The 20,000-nt window shown below is 43.4% G+C and overlaps 1 protein-coding gene across 4 annotated transcripts in view; it reads right to left on the bottom strand.

The window, feature by feature from the left end:
• The window catches only part of kita (KIT proto-oncogene, receptor tyrosine kinase a), a 40,278-nt gene that overhangs the window by 14,517 nt on the left and 5,761 nt on the right, over positions 1-20,000 (bottom strand). For all 4 annotated transcript variants that reach the window (XM_048252864.1, XM_048252865.1, XM_048252866.1 and 1 more), the window contains 8 exons: positions 19,134-19,305; positions 18,504-18,690; positions 17,071-17,186; positions 16,690-16,804; positions 14,442-14,626; positions 10,569-10,675; positions 8,946-9,072; positions 6,545-6,649 (listed from right to left, as the gene is read on the bottom strand). In XM_048252864.1, coding sequence (XP_048108821.1) covers positions 6,545-6,649; positions 8,946-9,072; positions 10,569-10,675; positions 14,442-14,626; positions 16,690-16,804; positions 17,071-17,186; positions 18,504-18,690; positions 19,134-19,305 — 1,114 coding nt within the window. The remainder of the gene's footprint in view (positions 1-6,544; positions 6,650-8,945; positions 9,073-10,568; positions 10,676-14,441; positions 14,627-16,689; positions 16,805-17,070; positions 17,187-18,503; positions 18,691-19,133; positions 19,306-20,000) is intronic.

The raw sequence follows: 20,000 nt of genomic DNA, 5'->3' as shown, positions 1-20,000 counted from the left end.
TAAAAAGAAAAGATAAAAGAAAGAAGTAAAAAGAAAACATAAAACACAAGGTAAAATCATTTAAAAATAAAGAATAATTAGTAAGCAAAAACAAAGGCAAAAGTAGTAAAAAAAGTAATAAAAGACAAAGTAGAATAATTATCGAGGCAGATTCAGAATTTGTAACTCGGCACAGTTAGCAGAAAGCGTCTGAGAACAGTTTGGTCTTAAGTCTAGATTTAAAACTGGCTACAGTTGGGGCCTTTTTAATGTCATCCGAATGTTCTCCTTGGTTCCACAGCTGAGCCGCATAGCAGCTAAAAGCTGCTTCACCATGTTTAGTTCTACGAGAAGGTGTGTACTGCTGAAGCATGTCTGACAAGTATTTAGGTCCTGCTCCATTTACTGATTTATAAACAAGCAATAGTGCTTTAAAGTCAATTCTGTGACTTACTGGAAGCCAGTGCAAGGACTTAAGAATTGGAGTAATGTGGTCAGTTCTTTTAGTTTTTGTTAGAGTCCTAGCTGCTGCATTTTGTATCACCTGAAGCTGTTTAATAGTCTTTTTAGGAAGGCCTGTGAACGGTCCATTGCAGTAATCAACCCTGCTGGAGATAAATGCATGAATGAGTTTTTCTAAGTCATGTTTTGACATCAGCCCTCTGAGTTTGACAATATTTTTGAGGTGGTAAAAAGCTGATTTAGTTATCGCTTTCATGTGGCTGTTGAAATTTAGATCACTGTCAATTAATACATCAAGATTTTTAACAGTATCCTTTGCCTTCAACCCTTTTGTGTCAAGGAGAGTGGCAACCCTAAGTCTTTCCTCATTTTTACCAAATATAATTACTTCAGTTTTTTCTTTGTTCAGCTGAAGAAAATTTTGAGACATCCAGGTGTTGATTTGTTCTATACACTGACACATAGATTCAAGAGCACCATAGTTGTTTGGTGATAGAGCTAAGTAAATTTGTGTGTCATCTGCATAGCTATGATATGAAATCAAATTATTTTGAATGATTTGTCCAAGTGGGGAGCATATAGAGGTTGAATAATAGTGGCCCCAAGATCGACCCTGGGGAACACCACAGGTCAAGGACGTTGGTGTTGAGGTACAGTTTCGATGGCAACAAAGAAGCTCCTTTCTTGTAGATATGATTTTAGCCAGCTGATAACTATGCCTGTAAATCCAACCCAGTGTTCTAGTCTGTGTAGTAAAATATTGTGATCAACAGTGTCAAATGCTGCACTAAGGTCCAGTAGCACTAGGACTGATGTTTTACCTGAATCTGTGTGTTGAGGATGTATGTCATTGGAAACTTTAATGAGAGCTGTTTCAGTGCTGTGATTTGCCGAAAACCAGACTGAAAGTAATCAAAATACCCATTTGATGTTAGGAAGGTGGTTAATTGATTAAAGACTACTTTTTCAATAATTTTGCCAATAAAAGGTAGATTGGATATGGGCCTGTAATTGTTTAGCATGGAGGCATCCAGGTTATTCTTCTTGAGAAGTGGCTTTACAACAGCTGTTTTCAGTGACTTAGGAAAAGTGTCAGACAGCAGTGATACATTTACAATTTGAAGGACATCCGCCGCTATGAGGTGAAAAACAGTTTTGAAGAAATTGGTAGGCAGAGTGTCTAAGACACATGTGGAAGGGCTGAGATTCTGTACCGTTTTTCAAGTGTTTCAGTAGTCTATCAAGCTGAACTCTGACATCAAGTTTAGTTTCCCTCTGTTTATTGCTGGAAGTTCAGGTTGTTGAATTTGTAATTGAGCAGATATGTTGAGTCTGATTTTGTCAATTTTACCTTTAAAAAAAGATGAAAACTCATTGCATTTATTAGTTGAGAGAAGTTCAGTCTTCCTACACTCTCTTTTTAGAAGTTTAACTGCTGGATTTTGCCTCCATGGTGCTTTCTGTTTGTCCTTAACTTTCTTGAATTGTAATGGAGCAATGTCATCCATAATGTTTGCCATTTTGCATTAAAGTGATCAAATAAGTCTTCAGAGTCTGACAGTTGACTTGACTTTAGTGAAAGTGCTTGCTCAAAGAGAGCACTTGTCTGATCATTTATGATTCTCCTTTTTACCATCATAGCTGTGTTTTGAGTGTGTTGGGACATAGACACATCAAAGAACACGCAGAAATGATCAGATAAGGCCAGGTCTTTAACAGCTGTAGAGACATCGAGACCCTTTGTGATAACAAGGTCGAGGGTATGGCCGAGAGAGTGTGTTGGCCCCTGTACATGCTGTGTTAGGGAGAAAGTATAGATTAGTGCAATGAATTCCTTGGCATAATTGTTTTCAGGATTATCCACATGCAAGTTTAGATCCCCTGATATAATAAGACAGTCAAACTCTATGCAAACAACTGATAGCAGTTCACCTAGCTCTTCAAGAAAAACTTTAGCTGAATGTTTTGGAGGCCTGTCAATTGTCAGTAATAAAATCTGAGGAGAAGACTTAATGCATGCACACAGATATTCAAATGAAGTAAAGTCACCGAATGACGACTGATTGCACTGAAAAGACGTCTTGAAAATTGTGAATATCCCCCCACCTCTTATTTGCTCTGGTAGCACTCAAGAAACTGAAGTTTGGGGGAGCTGATTCGATGAGAGTAGCAGCACTGTTTGCTTGATCTAACCATGTCTCAGTTAAAAGTAAAAAATCAAGGTTGTGTGTGCAAATTAGATCATAAATTAAGAATGATTTGTTTGAAAGAGATCTGATATTTAGGAGTGCTAGTTTTGCTGTAAGTGTTGGGGAAATATGATCCATGGGGGAAATCTGAGGTTGATGTGGTACGGGTAGGAGATTGGACTGGTTTACCCTATAAGCTCGATGCATTTGTGTTCCATTTCTTGTCAATACAGGAATAAAGAATGTCATGGGCTTACTGGGTCCCGGCATGTTCTCAAAAGTACTGTCAGTACCATTTATATTGCAGGGACCCTGAGAATATCATGCAATACAGTCATCATATAATTGTCCCCTCCTGCTGTCATCTGTATTTTCCACTGCACATTCCATGCTATATGCCGGCTGAGAAAATGAACTAAGAGGTTGCTGCTGCTTAAGAGATCCTTCTAAACGGGGGAGGGAGGAGGTGCCCTTAGCTTCTTTGGTGCTAATGATCTTGGGCTAGTAAAACTCTGCATGGCTACTGGTAGCAGTCTCTCCATTCTTGCAGGGAACATCATGTGCTTGGGTGGGGATGGTGATGGGTATTCAGGGGATCCTGTGGAGTTTGAGTGGGTGGTGGGATGAAGGGGTGGGGATGGTGATGGGAGATTAGGGGGGTTTGTGTGGCCTGGGGAGTTTGATTGGGTGGGGACGTGATTGGGTGTGGGTGGTGATGGGAAATCAAGGAGGTTGGGGTTGAAAATTGATCCAGAGTCTCCTGCCTGCTGAGGTTCTGGGAAGTTTGTTGCAGATGCTCCGCTTTCAGCATGTATTCCAGTAGTGTATTCCATGTTGTTGTGTCTTTGTGGTGACAAGGAGACGACGGAGGTGGGGAGGGGTATTGGTACTGGTGTTACAACATGACCCTTCCTTTCTGATATCCTCTCAGTAGCTTTGATAGGTGCTATCTCCTCATGCTCATCATATCCATTTGTTTGCTGAGATTCCAGGGAGTTTGATGCCAGTGATTGACTTTGAGTCATTTTAGCAGCACCCATCTTATCTTGTCCAGTGGACATGGCTTGGCATTGTTGAGCTGGTTGTTTATGTATTTATTTACAGTTAGCTCCTGTGTTCACTTATATCTTTAACACATCATTGGCTCAAGAGACAGTTCCTACTTGCCTCAAGCAGTCTGTTATTGTTCCAGTACCGAAAAACAAAAGTCCATCATGTCTGAATGACTACCGCCCAGTAGCCCTGACGTCTACAGTGATGAAGTGTTTTGAGAAGCTTGTGAAAAACTTTATCTGCTCATGCCTCCCTGCCTCCTTCGACCCCCTCCAATTTGCTTACAGAGCCAACAGGTCTACAGAGGATGCCATCTCAAACCTCATGCACACCACCTTAACTCACCTGGAGGAGGGGAATGGGAATTATGTGAGGATGCTGTTCATTGACTTTAATTCAGCATTCAACACGATAGTACCTCTCACCTTGGTCACAAAGATGAAGGCCTTAGGACTGAACACCACCCTGTGTCACTGGATATTTGACTTCCTCACCAACCGTTCACAAGTGGTTAGAGTGGGGGGTCTGACATCTGACTCATTAACCATCAGCACTGGTGCTCCCCAAGGCTGTGTTTTGAGTCCACTGCTGTACAACATCTACACACATGACTGCAAAGCCAACAGTAGTCATACCTCCATCATCAAGTTTGCAGATGACACAGTGATCTTGGGCCTGATTAGTAACAACAATGAACAGTTCTACTTGGATCAGGTTGATGAGGTGGCACAGTGGTGTCAATCTAACAGCTTGACACTGAATATCAATAAAACCAAGGAAATGGTAGTGGATTACAGAAGGCAGCAGCAGAACTACAGTTACACCCCACTAATGATCAGCGGGCAACCTGTAGAGAGAGTCACAAGTTTTAAATACCTTGGTGTCCACATTACTGAAGACTTAACATGGACTGTTAACACTCAATATGTTCTGAAGAAGTCCAGACAACGACTCTACTTCCTTCGTCAGCTAAGGAAATTCAAAGTTTCTACATCCATCATGAAGGCCTTCTACACTTCAGCGGTTGAGAGTGTTCTAACTGGTAGCATCATCACCTGGTATGGGAACTCCACAGTTAGAGATTGTAGTACTCTGCAGAGAGTAGTGCGCTCAGCTGAACGTACTATAAGAACTCAACTCCCTGCTCTACAAGATATCTATTCCAGAAGAGTACTCCTAAGAGCCCAAAAGATTCTGAAGGACTCTTCTCATCCTAACAATGGATTATTCCTACCGCTGAAATCAAGAAGACGCCTATGTAGTCACAAAGCCAGAACTGAGAGACTCAGGAGAAGTTTTTATCCCCAGGCCATCCGAACTCTGAACTCACACTATACTGACTTTGCACTCATTCACTCCTCAGCACTCATGACCCCCACACACACACACACCCACACACACCTACAAGACTTTTAGCACTTTTACATCCCTCTCCCTATGCTACAGACCTTTTATTTATTTTCTTATTTCATCACACGTCAAAACACACACACACACACACACACACACACACACACACACACACACACACACACATATCTGACTTTCTCCAACTTTTGCACACTTTTTATTTATTATTTTTGATTTCTCCTCCATCTACCCATGTCCTTGATTGCCTAGCCTTTCTGCCCCTGTTGCTCTTGGGTGCTCCTTGTTGGTGCCCCCCACCCAATCCCAATCCTCCCCCACCTTTTTTATGCAGCCCTTGCCACTTAATCTACTAAACCCCTCTTCTACTGCACTTTTTACCCCCCCCCCATTAATGCACAAATAGGCTGACACCAGACATAATTTCACTGCATTTCTTACTTCCAGTAACTATATGCATGTGACAATAAACTTCCTTGTATCCTTGTATCCTTATGTTTCTCCAAGGTCTGCATTTCAGTGGAGGCTAGCGGGTGGTTATCAGAGGGCCCCACAGCAGGGGAGGTTGGGCATATCTCTGTTTCAGCCTGTGCAGAGTGTTTTGGTTTAGCTGAGTTGTTGATGTCATCCGCTTGTTCCGTCTGTATGGCCACTGAGCGCTTATCAGAGGCTTGGCTCAAGGTTGGCAGAAAAAAATGTTGGGTGCAGGAGAGAGAGGTGATAGTATTCGGTTAAGATCTTGGCCCCAGTCCAACTCAGCTCTGTGCTATTTGGTCTGAAGTATTCCCTGCGATTCCAAAAAAGGTTAAAATTGTCAATAAAATTCATCCCAACTGAAAAGCATGTTTTTGCGAGCCAGGTGTTTAAACTGAATAGTCTGGAAAATACAAAGCTTCCCTCTGCTGGGAGTGGGCCACTGATGAAAATTTGTATTCCAAGCACATATAGGGCCGAGAAAAGTTCCTTGAAATCTTCTTTGACATACAGCTGTTCTCTGTAGATGTCATTTGCTCCAACATGCACAATGATGCTTGATAGTTGCATATTTTGACACCAGTTCTGCAAGCTTGTTTTTTGTGTCAGACACCGAAGCATTTGGGAAACAACATACAATCATACTTTCCCCATTTATATGTCTCACAGCAGAGTCGTATATGAGACACAGCAGAATCCTTAAGTATGTTTTCAACATTACTTAAGGATTAACAAATATGTTTTCCTCATTAATAGAGTCTTATTTAGTAGGTGATATCAGTGTGTTTTCCTTTGTTATAAATGATGAATTCCTGATGTGTACATACTGAACTGATCCTACAGTAATGTTGAAAACATACTTAATAATGATGAATTAAGTGTTTGTTGCTGCTTAACTAATACTTAACTAATGCTTAATTGTGTACCCTTATTGTAAAGTGTTACCGTAATAATAATCAGCCTGCTCTCTGAGCTTGTCCCTCTTTCTCTTGTTTCTGTTTCCATTTGTCGGCTCTTACGTTTCAGCATCTTCACGGCCACTGTCATCACCGAGTCGGCTTTGCACATGCCGTAGGCTGTGGCCTCCACCACCTTCCCAAAAGCCCCGGATCCCAGCGTCTTACCTAAGAGAGGGCAAACAAAGAGACCCCACAGAGTTATTTACCCTGCCTTACCTACACAGAGAGACACCATAGAGTTATTTACCCTGCCTTACCTACACAGAGAGGCACCACAAAGTTATTTACCCTGCCTTACCTACACAGAGAGGCACCACAGAGTTATTTACCCTGCCTTACCTACACAGAGAGACACCATAGAGTTATTTACCCTGCCTTACCTATACAGAGAGACACCATAGAGTTATTTACCCTGCCTTACCTACACAGAGAGACACCATAGACCCTTTCGTTCTATTTGGGCCCCAATCTACTTCCTCTGCATTAAGATAACATATGGAATGTTAAAACGGAAGCCTTGTGGGGCCAACTATGATGCTGATAATGGAACTCTCTTGAAAGGGTCCATAGTTACTGTATTATTCTGCTCTTATAAGGTAACTGCTAATACACTGCACATATTTATATTTTATTTATATTACTCCAAACCACCTTCTGTAAACCAACTGCATACTACTGTCTACACTGCACTATATTTCTTGTCCTGCCTATGCTCCACCTGTCTATACTTTGTATATCACATTGCACTTTTCTGCTTTTTTGCACTTCTGGTTAGACGCAAACTGCATTTCGTTGGCTTTGTACTTGTACTCTGCACAATGACAATAAAGTTGAATCTAATCTAGTGTAAAAAACATAGGGAAAACCATTAGAGATATTTACCTTTTGTGACCTACAAATAGATAGCATTGGATTATTTATCTTATCTTGCCTAAACAGACAGATACCATATCTTTAATAACCCTTGTTCTATCTCCAGAGGGAGATCATAGTTATCTATTCACATATCTCCTTCTATCCCACTTCTTTTCCACACCTCTATCACTCCTTTCAATGACACTCGGTTAATCAAGCCTACTCCTCACATTACAGGTCCTGACACATACAAGTACAGTACGGAATCTGATCTTCTTAAAGATCACAGTATCCTGTTTATCTGATGGCATGTGCAGCAGTTTGATTCCTGTGTTGTATGTGTCCTTTCAATCTGTCTTTCCACCCTACGCTAGATAAATGGGTTTGCCCCTAATGTGCATGTGCAGCAGCTGGTGTTTTCTCAGGCCAACAGGACATCCAGGATCCTGTTGTTACCCCAACAAAACCGAAAAGTCAACAAGGATGCAAATTTAAGAAGAGGGAGGGTGATTACTTTGTGGGGGCATCACTGACATAACTGACACTACACTGGAACTGCAAGTGACTATAGACAGCGTTGATAGAATTAAAGTTGATTGACTGATATTTAGCAGACACTTTTAAGTGACACAGACTTGCAACGGCGGCAATCAAGCCGGGTCAACGGATTGTCAGTCGGTGACGTTATCTCTACTCCACCACTCCCGCATGCATTTATATATAAACACCATATACAACGTAGTTACATTTTGTTTTACTGATTACTTACTGGGTGCTATTTTTGCAACTACTGGCTATGTTTGCAAAACTCAATCACATAACCTAATAACAAACATTATAAATGTAAAAGCACACAATTCTGTAAAACTCTTTTAAAAATGTGTTTTTGTGTGAAAACAGTTCACACAACCATCATGTGACACACAAGTATTAAAATATATAAAATATTGACGCGGCTTGTTTCAATACAAATAAGATGAGAAGATGATTGTTCAAACAGCAATAGCACAGTCGAAGAAAACTAAATAATTTTACCAAGAAAATAAAAGATATATAAATAAAAAATATCTGGCCAGAAGATTTCATCCACAACACACACATCTTATACTGGACACCATGGATTCACCTATAGTCCTTGTCCTCCTCTTACTTACAGTATTAACCCTTCAGCGGGGGGAGTGTAACATTCTAACAGAAGATGCTGTTCTGCAGCAATGTAAGGTTCTAAAACTCCTTGTTGTTGAATTCAATGAACCCCAGATATTCTTTAGAACGTTCAATTTCCAACATTCCTGTCACACCGGTGTGATGGTACCATCTGGGTTGGTATCATCAAGGGTTAATCTCCTGGTCCTTGTCTTTGTCCTTCTCTTACATCTTCATGCCCCTGTCCACCCCGCCCCCCCTCTCTAATTCTGACCCCTCTTCCTCTCTGTGCAAGTCAAGTCATTATTTTAATGTCTTTTAGCATGTGTCAGTGTGGGACATGGGAAAATACTGTAAATAGTAGACACCAATGAATACAGTAGTGTTCAATGTATTAGATGTGTGCAATTAAATTACACACTGAATGTGCACACACACACAGACGCACAGACAAACTCACCAAAGCGTAATTTCTCCCGAGGAAACTCCCACTGGTGGTCATATGGTAGCTGGGTGGGGTCAATGTAGACATAGTTGTTGCCGTGGATACCTTCGATGACTTTCCACTGGATCTGGAATTTGGGCTTCTGTTTGGACCAGACGGAGATGGGCGCCATGACAACGGCAGGAGATGAATAACACAACAGATAAGGCACAACGACACGTGTGCTAGACTGCAAATGATAAACATACTATGTACTGTAACACTTGCCATTGTGTCTTTAGACAAGGTAGTAATTCACACTCTCTGTGTCTGTGTGTGTGTGTGTGTGTGTGTGTGTGTGTGTGTGTGTGTGTGTGTGTGTGTGTGTGTGTGTGTGTGTGTGTGTGTGTGTGTGTGTGTCTTTTCTCAGTACCGGTAAATCGACCAGAGGATGCACAAGCACTTTAAGACTTACATAGTAGCCTTAACCTAGAGATAATTTCCAACCTTAGGAAAGCCCAGGCAACACCCAGGAACCATCTCCAGAAACAATATGTATGGAAATTGATTTCCTAAGGCCTCCCCTCCCCTTGCCCTCTATGGATGCAGACACCTGCAGTACTAGACATTCCTGTGGCTCACCTGTTAACATACTAACAACAAAGTCTAGCCTTAATCTCCTGGGAAAGTTCAAGCATTTCACTTTAGTCACATGGTGTCTTCCTGCCATACCAAAACAGTCTAGCATATGCACACCACAGTGTTTCACTGTGTTTATTATTTTGGCATAAGGTCATGGGCCAATTAAAATGTGAATGAGAAGATACAATAAGTAAACCTTTTGGGGTTGGGTGCTGGTTGGGAATGTATGTGTGTAGGAATGTATTGTGTGTGTGTGTCTTGGCCTTGTAGCATGTCGTGTGTGTGTGTGTGTGTGTGTGTGTGTGTGTGTGTGTGTGTGCATGCGTGCCTGTGTCTGTGTCTGTGTGTGTGTCTGTGTGTCTGTGTGTGTGTGTGTGTGTGTGTGTGTGTGTGTGTGTGTGTGTGTGTGTCTTTTCTCAGTACCGGTAAATCGACCAGAGGATGCACAAGCACTTTAAGACTTACATAGTAGCCTTAACCTAGAGATAATTTCCAACCTTAGGAAAGCCCAGGCAACACCCAGGAACCATCTCCAGAAACAATATGTATGGAAATTGATTTCCTAAGGCCTCCCCTCCCTTGCCCTCTATGGATGCAGACACCTGCAGTACTAGACATTCCTGTGGCTCACCTGTTAACATACTAACAACAAAGTCTAGCCTTAATCTCCTGGGAAAGTTCAAGCATTTCACTTTAGTCACATGGTGTCTTCCTGCCATACCAAAACAGTCTAGCATATGCACACCACAGTGTTTCACTGTGTTTATTATTTTGGCATAAGGTCATGGGCCAATTAAAATGTGAATGAGAAGATACAATAAGTAAACCTTTTGGGGTTGGGTGCTGGTTGGGAATGTATGTGTGTGTGTGTGTGTGTGTGTGTGCGTGTGTGTGTGTGTGTGTGTGTGTGTGTGTCTGTGTGTGTGTGTGTGTCTGTGTGTCTGTGTGTGTGTGTGTGTGTGTGTGTGTGTGTGTGTGTGTGTGTGTGTGTGTGTGTGTGTGTGTGTTGTAGCTCACCTGCATGTACTTGTAGAAAAGCACGATCAGGATGAGGCAGAGAACTGCTGCAGAGGACACCAGGCCGATCAGCAGAGGGGTAAAGAGCTCATGGGGAACAGTCCGCTCTGAGAGGGAAAAAACACCCCAAGCAGAGAGAGAGAGAGAGAGATAAAGAGAAAGAGAGAGAGATAGGGCAGGAAGATAGGGAAGACAGGGAGGGACAGACAGCATTATCACCTGATTCATTTGTGTTTTCACAAGCCTTAGGTGGGGTTCAGCATACCAAGGTGGAGTTTTAGGTGCAGCTCAGATAAGAGCTTATAATATTAAAGTGATGTATGATGGGGCAAAAAGAACAATGTCGATATAGTTACTGCATGGTGAGTTCATCATCTGCGTAGGCACATTCAATGTCACACACGCAAGCAGAGGCTAAACTAAGGGAAGGGTTAAAAGGAGAAACACAGGGAGGTTTTGGGAGGAACAGGTTCATATTTGGAATAAGTATCCTTGAAAGAGACTATAAATTCCCTCTGAACTTGAGAGATTTCATCCAAAGGCACATTGTCACTCACAGTGTAAACAGACCCTAAAATCAACACCACCAACAACTGTAATCTAGAAGTAGGTCGGGAAACTCCACTCCACTCATGCAATACTAGGTGTGTATGTGTGTGTATGTGTGTAGCCTACACAGAAAAAAAAGACATCACAAATGGTGTTTGCAGTAGAGGCCTGCTAATTATTTGCAAAAACATCCAACTAACCTAACAATCAATCTTGTAAGCTTGTAAGTGTAACGATATTGACATGATGACTTTAGAGTTAGTGGTAGGCAAACTGTCATTGTCAGAGAAGCACTTCATAATCCTCAAGAGTGATAGCTGTGTATGTAACATGTTGAGACCATCTGGTTAAGAGAGACAGAAAGAGAGAGAGTGAGAGAGAGAGGAGACAGAGAGAGAGAGGAGAGAGAAAGAAAGGGAGAGAGAAGGAGAAAGAGAGGACCCTTTGAAGAGCAGCAGCAGCAGCTTTCAGTCTCCTCTTTTGAAAATGACATGCTTGACATGCACCAATGCCTTCAATTACCCCTACACACATGTGCAACGCCGCCTTTCACCGGCTCTGTCAACAGCAGCCATCCACATTCTGCATGCCAATTAGCGGCTTTGGCAATCAAAGATCCCTACTGGGCTTGATCCACCGTTGTGGACAACGCTCGCCGCCACACTGTGATTTTCTACACAGGAGATGTGTCACTCATCCCATCTTAGAGTTTTGTGTTTAGCAGGTCTTTAAAGAGCATGTACACATGTGTTTGACTGAAACATGCCTTTTTTTGCAGTCAGACTGTGATGAAGAGACAAAAACAACCTTGGGCTGAGAAAATAATCCCAGGTGTCAGTGGAAGTGATGGGGAAGGTCCACAGGGGCAGTTCAGTATAAACTCAAAGTTCTTGTTTTCCACAGAAGCTGACAAGCTTGGCCACAACTTACTCAGATGTTTAGGGGAGAGAAAAGCATGACTGAGGCCATACACCCAGACCCAGGCACCTCGTCATGCATTACATAATAAACACATGAACATAATGAGAAGTGTGACCTGGTATGGCTGTGCAGTCAGGCCTTCATATCAACGCTTGATTATAATAATAACCCATAATAATCCCTCATAAATCCACAGTGGTTTGGTCTTTGTGATCCACAGTGTCGCACGGCACGCTTCTCTTTTGGGCTGGCTTCTCAGCTTTGTCTCTTTGTGGCCACAGCGCTCTGGGATTGTTTCTCTTTTACATTTGTTTATGATGTGTTCTGGCTTTGCTGTTCTGTTCTTGGGGGGCTGTGATAAGCTGTTTAATGCTAAGAGGCTTTCTCTCCACTGCAAAGCTGAGAGTGCAGAGTGTGCAGGATCTAATCCACTGTAAACCTGTTAGAGCCTTCTCAGGAGCGCTCCCTTCTTTTCGCACCACCGGGTGTCCAAAAAACCAGCCCTCCCTCCCACGCTGCCAAGACCCTCCTTAGCCCCTTAGTCCAAAATCACCCCCAAACACCTCTCTTAGTTGTCTGGACTCTCCCACCCCTCCCTTGTATGAGTGCATCCCCCAGCCCCAAACACAACCTGTGGAATCAGGGGGGCTTTCATTAGTTTGTCCTGCTCCACTGAGCCGGTGGCCTCCACCTCAAAAACAAAGATCTCTTCACCCTCCTTACAGCCACCTGCATTGCTGTCAGCCCCACCCCCCACGACCAACACTAGCCCCCACAAGCCTCTGAGGTCTCTGAGGTACACAAGGTACCACTTTCCGTCTTTTCCATCGGTAACTGTCCGAGGATCCTTTGTTCGAGTCTCAGCACTGCTCTGTTCATCTAGGAAAACTTTGGAGGGAGCTGCATACTAGGAATGTTGGCGAACGTTTGTGTTCCTCTCAACTACAGCAAGCTGGGGAAAGGGGGATGTGTGCTGGAGCCATGAGTAAGTCCAAAATGAAGTTATGTGAACTAAACTGAATCAAAGAGAGGACGTGTTTCATCTCCAAAGGCTCCACGAGAGAAGCGTGATATGACCTGAGTTTGTGACCCGCGTTAGAGTCAGTTAGAACGACGCTCTGCTGGAGTGGGAGATCAAGATTAGGAGCTAATACTGTTTGGCATAGGTGGACTGTTTGCCAAACACTGACAATTTAATCCACTGCTTTCCTAAGAGACTGAAACTGAGTTGGCTAACTGACTGAGTTTGTGTGTGTGTGTGTGTGTGTGTGCGTGTGTGAGAGAGAGAGAGAGGGGGGCTGAGAGGGGGAGGAAGGAGACCTAGATGGAAAGACTGGCGTGAAGCAGTGGTCACTGATCCCAGAGCTTTGGGTTTAGATGATCGCAAATGACGCGATATGGCCATGGGATGGAACGAGCCGAGGTCGCGGTGCACTCTGTGGTCCGCTGGGCTAAATAGTGCACGTCCGACTCCAGGACGAGGAGGACGTGCGGTGGCCAAGCCAGCTCCATGTGCTGCACAGACAGAGAGCCAGACTGAGGGACTCACACTAGACGCCAAAGAGAGACCTCTGCTGAACAGATGAAAACGATATGGACAAAATGAAAAATCGTGAAATGAACTTCACATGAGGCGCCTTTCAGTCGTGCCACTTTTACGATTTACCGATAGTCTGCAGATAAGGCAGAGACGGACCGAGTAAACAAACCCAGGAGTCTTCGTTTGTGCTCAAAAAACTATTTGGAGACCAAAGAGGTCAACAGCAGTGTGGAGTGATGGGCGGCTCTGTGAGTTAACGAAGCAGTGCAGTGATGCATTTGGTGATGCTATCTCTGGTGTGAAGGCCATTGTGTGTGAGACAGACAGAGAGATTAAGTGGGGATGAAGTTAGATGGGGCATGTACTGTACATACTTGTGTGTGTGTGTGGGCGCGCGTGTATGTTTCTATGTGTCTGTGTAAATGTATGCATATTCCTGTGCTGCCCTGTGGCTGTCTGGAAGCCAGGGATTAAGCACGTCCATACATGTGAGTGTGTGTGTGTGTGTGTGTGTGTGTGTATGTGTGTGTGTGTGTGTGTGTGTGTGTGTGTGTGTGTGTGTGTGTGTGTGTGTGTGTGTGTGTGCATGTGTGTGTGAATGTGTGTGTGTGTGTGTGTGTGTGTGTGTGTGTATGTGTGTGTGTGTATACATATGTGTGTGAATGTATCCGTGTAAATGCGGTGGCTGTCTGGAAGCCAGGGATACATGTGTGTGTGTGTGTGTGTGTGTGTGTGTGTGTGTGTGTGTGTGTGTGTGTGTGTGTGTGTGTGTGTGTGTGTGTGTGTGTGTGCGCGGTGTGTGTGTGTGTGTGTGTGTGTGTGTGTGTGTGTGTGTGTGTGTGTGTGTGTGAGTGACATCTCACCGCTAATGGAGAAGAGTGTGTAGACCTGCTCGCCCTCCACAGTGGCCACACACTCCAGCGTGGGGAAGTTGTTCTTGCTGATGTTCAGACGGCTCTCCACCTCACTGATGCCGAAAGCCGGGTTGGACAGCGTCACCGTGACGATGTCCTCCTCCTCCTGGGTGGCGTTGAGCAGCTGTGAGCACCTGAGATGTGGGATACACACACCAATTACAAACAACACACACTCCTGAGTACACACAACACAATAAAACACACACACTCCTGATTTAAACAAGGTACCACGCCGAGTCCCACATCAACTTTTACCAGAGTTCTTGAAATTCTTTCAGTAAAAGTAAAGTGAGTGTAATTTAACAGATGCTTTTCCTAAACAACAGGGACTTTGCAATGTTGGGGTACCAAACCCCCAGTTTCTTAGGCAGCAATGCTACTGATGCTGTTAGCTGTGCTATCGTTGCCTAATTTTCAGTAATGCATTACGTCTTTGATGTATGTGTCTGTATGGCCGCCTGGCTACTGTCTGACAGATTCTTGAGGTGTTCTGGGGTCGTGCTGCTGCCAAAATCCTCAATGTAAATCAGTGGTGAGGCTATCTCTGTCAGCACATTTGTTTGGAATGCGGCACACTGCAAGTGCTGCAGACATGCACTGACAGATAGACGAGACAAGATAGAAGCATGTTAAGTTCCACTATCACAGGCTAAGACAAAGCACTTCCCCATGAAATGCAGGTCCACAGCCTTCCGTGAGAGATCGTTAGATGGATCCCTGTGAGGGATGCTGGCAGAGGGCCTTGCCTAATTTTGGATACATCATGTACACACTGTTGCTCAAAACCTAAAGCTCTTCTGTGTTTCATGGACTTTATATGTATATTTCCACACAAGAGTGAAAGTTATCTACAGAGAAGTGGAAATACACAGAAATATTGAAACCAAAATATTGTCTTTTCCCAAATAATTTGCTGTTGAGAGTACAGTATTTTGCAGCCAACAAGAAAAAAGGAAACAAAATACAATGACCACAATGACCGCAGATTTGGTGTGGGGTTATGGTGTTGGAAAGACATGTTTAGAGAACTGTGTGACAAGCAAAAATGTAGTGTGTAAGCAGTTGAAACAAACTGTAAATGCAGACTCAACCAACTTTTTGGCTTTCAAGAGCTAAAAACCTTTTATGTGGTGTTATATATCCTGTATCTCTCTGTGTATCCACTCCCCTTCTGAGTGTGTGTCTGTGTGTTTGTGTGTGTGTGTGTGTGTGTGTGTGTGTGTGTGTGTGTGTGTGTGCGTGCATGTGTGTATCTGCGCATGTTTATAAGTGCATGCAACATCTGCATGGGAGTGTGAGCTCTATACTGCTTACCTACAGGTATCATTAACCTTGACATCTGAGAGGACAGATTCTCCTGCGTTGCTAAGTCAAGCACACTCACACCCACCACAACGCCTCCCAAGTGAAGGCCAGTTAAGCATGTCACGTCTCCGTGGCTGAGTGTGTGCGTGACCCAGGATAGCCCCCCCATGGAACTGAATGACAATTACGCAGTGACTGGATAATCGCCTCTGACTCATTGTGATTTCAATGAACACACAGATCTCCCCACACCCCCCTGGTTATACTGCCCCCATTGGGTAAACACCACCCACATGACCTCACACCAACCAATCATGGTGAAGGGATGTAGTGGCAGTCACACCACTTCAAGGTGGCACATGCTTTCATTTGTCAACATAGTGACATCATAGGAGATCACCAGTACATATCTATTCTAATTATAGCCTTGTTGCTATCTCATGTGATTTAAATAGGTCAGGACACAATTGTCTAGGATTTAAATAGTAACTTTAGTAAATTTGCAATTGTTTTATATTAATACCTGCCCTTAGCTTTTCCCTTTAGACCTCCAGAAGAGATATCGTAGAAAAAGCAGTTTTAAAATGATATTTGCCATTTAATTTGTAAAAAAAAAATATAAAAGTTATAAAAGCATAAAAATACATGAAAGTAAAATGTGTATGATGTTGCTAGTATGACGACACACAGATATTTAATTGTCAGTGCATGGTGTGTGTGTGTGTGTGTGTGTGTGTGTGTGTGTGTGTGTGTGTGTGTGTGTGTGTGTGTGTGATTGTCAATGTGTATGTGTGTGTGTGTGATTGTGTGTGCATGTGTATGCATGTGTATGTGTGTGTGTGTGTGTGTGTGTGTGTGTGTGTGTGTGTGTGTGTGCCATGTGAGTCACCTGGCATGAGGCTGATCGCAGTAATACCATGTGATCTGAGGAGCAGGGTATCCCTCAGCCACGCAGCGCACCTGTCCATCCACGGGGCCCTCATGAGACACGATCTCTGGCTTGCCTGTGAGGTTCAAAGGTCAAGAATCGAAGGTCAGCCCAAACACGAGAGACCTAGCATTATAACCATCCTCCAGGTATACTGTTGTTACTATGTAAGTATGTCTATGTAACTCATTTATTATAATTACTGTACATTTTATCACTATTTTACTATTTCTACATAAAGATTTTGTTGTACTTATTATGAATGTTGTTCCTACTCTCCAGTTTCTACATGACAAATTGGAAACACCAGCTGTTTTGACTAGGAATGGCGTGTCAGCTTACTTATAACGTGGACGGTGAATGTTTCATTGACAGATGCGTCGCCATGGGAGGCCTCAAAGGAGTACACTCCGCTCTCTGACACCTTCAGCCGCACAAGTTTCAGCTCGCTCCTGTAGCTGAGGAAGGAAACACAGCAGGAGAAGGCGTCATGGAATATCAAGTGCCTGAGGAATGACAGCACACTCAGCTCATAACAATACCAAAGCCAGCAGAGAATCATATAGGGTTTTAATACTTGAGTATTTATATGTAAGCTTGAACACTATTTTCCACAGGTCCGTCTGCATTTCGTCTGTGTTTCGCTCCATCTGTGATGCCTTAAAGGAACTCGCTGTCACTCTAGTCAATGTTTACTACTCCACCAAATATGCTACGACACTTCCAACAGACACTTGCCCCATCTCGTTTTTCATTCTCATCATTCCATCTTTTTCCAGATGTTTCTGATTCTACCTGTCTGTTATCTATCTCCCTTAGATCCTGTGAGCACTGATGCATAACTGTAGAGAACAGCTGTTCTGATCTTTTCAATTTGGCCGGAAAGGTCTGTTTATCTCTCAGGGTTCCCACTCTAAGTCAAACGTAAAGTTCCATGACTTTTCCCTAACTTTCCCTGGATGGTACAATATACCAACCAATGATTTCAGAGCAGCTTTTACTTTTTTAGAGCAGGAGATAAATAAATTGACATTGAATAAACAAAGTTGGGCTACTCAAGCAAGCAATAAAGTTAATAACCAGATATACACCAATTCTTTGTAGAAATATTTGTATTAATGTCTATTTTATTAATCTGGAATAAACTTTCCAGAAATGCCATGACCCATGAGAACCCTGATCTCTCCTCCTGGCCTCAGGTCAGGACTGGTATGAGCTGTTCACATGGACACTCTAATGAAGATTGACCCTAAAACCAAACCCTCAGGAAGTTCATGTGGTGTACAGAGTGGGCAACAAATGAGCATCTTCATCTCTCTCTCTCTCTCTCTCTCTCTTTCTCTCTCTCTCTCTCTCTTTCTGTTTGTGTGTAGGTATGTAGATGACCTGTTGACCTTTTCAAGCTCATAGGACAAACCAAAGATGTTACCAACCCCCTGATCACGACAGCCATTTTGCTTTTATCCAACAGTTCTATTACCAGTGAATTGAGTTAAAAGACATCAAATTGTTTATTTTGATTTTTGTTCATTCATCCACCGCCCAAAAAATAACAGTTCTAATCTTAGTTTTGGTGTCTCCTTTTGCCAAGCAACACAGCATAGAGTTAAACATACAAGTGTGCGTGTGTGTGTGCATGTATGTGTGTGTGTGTGTGTGTGTGTGTGTGTGTGTGTGTGTGTGTGTGTGTGTGTGTGTTGTGCGTGTTTGAGCGAACAGCTCAAGCGTGCATGCGTGTGTGTGTGTGTGTGAGTGTGCACATGAGTAGCACTTACCTGTTTCCATGGCTGTGTATGATGATGGCATGATCCGAGGTGTTCCACAGCGTCTTGCCCATGTACCTCCAGGTGATGTGGTGTGGTCTGGGGTAGGCCTCGATGTGCACTCTCAGCGACAGGTTCTCGCCGACCCGCACTCGCACCGTCCGGTTGCTCGTCCCGTTCACTGTGATGAAGCCTTTGCCTGTGCCACACAAACACGGCCACAGCCGCAGAGTCATGCTTAACCACAGGACCAATAAGAGAGCAATAAAACCATTCCAGGAGATTAATAATTAAACAACATTCGATATTGAAATACAGTACGGTGAATGGCAAAACAAACTTGCAAAAGTTTTACAGTACAGTGAATGGCTTCAAACCAACTTCAGACTTCCAAACAAATTGTTAGACCCTGCTGTTGTGTTTTGCTATTCTGTTTACAATTATTTTTATGGTCTGTTCTGTTCCTAGTCTGAACTGAAATGCAGCCGCACCAATGCAGCCACACCTTCATGCATAGGCACTGTAGCTGTCAATCAGTCCAACTCAACTCAACTCAACTCAATTCAATTCAATTCAGTTTAAATCAGTTCAATTTAGCTTCATTAGTTTTTGCTGATTTGATTCTGTGTTGTCGGATCTCACCATAGACGTCCAGCCACACACTCTTTGCGCTGGTGCCCCTCTGGTTCTGGGCCTCGCAGCGGTAGCTCCCCGAGTCGGCCGGCATCACCGCGGCGATGTGTAACGTCCGGCTGCGCGTGTGAGTAATGAAGGGCTCCGTCAGGATGTGCGATGTCTTCGCCTCGGAGGGGCGCTGGGGAGGAAGAGCAGGAGACAGATGAAGATGTGGATACATGCCAATCACCCGTGACACCACACACACCATGTGGGAGGACTGGCACACTCTTTAAAGTGCTGAGCACCATACTAAAACTAAAACTAAAACTAAAATCTAACAACTCTACTAGCTCCTTGGTATATTCACCACACTTCTGATTCCCACCCCAATACTCTATGTGCTGCATACTTATGATTACCATCGTTAAATTGGCATGGGAAATTATACTGTATAGATTAATCACCAAGGAATACTGTCCACAAATACATCCACAGCGTCCACCGTGGCATCCAACTGAGACTGCCTTAGGAAACAGGAATTAGTCATGGTGTGCAGTCTCAACCAGGCACCCACCCAACAAAGTGTCTAGAAGCCTGATCTGGTTCACAGCTGGCTCTGATTCGGTCCTGTATCTGCAGCTCTGGCATAAAGATGCCCTGTGCCTTGACCCGAGACGGCGGTCACATTAACACACTTTTTTTATCTCCAAAACACATGTATTCCAAAATAGTGAGTGTAAGAAAAAACACCAAGTGCAAATAGATTGTGTGTGTTGTTGCTATGATAAATTATAGTTTGTCAAATAGCTAAATAGCAGTGTGAAAAGTGATAGTGATAACACCTAAAGCAACAACTTTGACCTGACAGGACTTTTTAAAGAGAGCCAAAGT

The sequence above is a fragment of the Alosa alosa genome, chromosome 9 (genome assembly GCF_017589495.1).
Source record: "Alosa alosa isolate M-15738 ecotype Scorff River chromosome 9, AALO_Geno_1.1, whole genome shotgun sequence".
NCBI lineage: Eukaryota > Metazoa > Chordata > Actinopteri > Clupeiformes > Clupeidae > Alosa > Alosa alosa.
The sequence above is the reverse complement of the archived record's forward strand: the minus strand, read 5'-3'. Positions and strand labels throughout refer to the sequence as shown.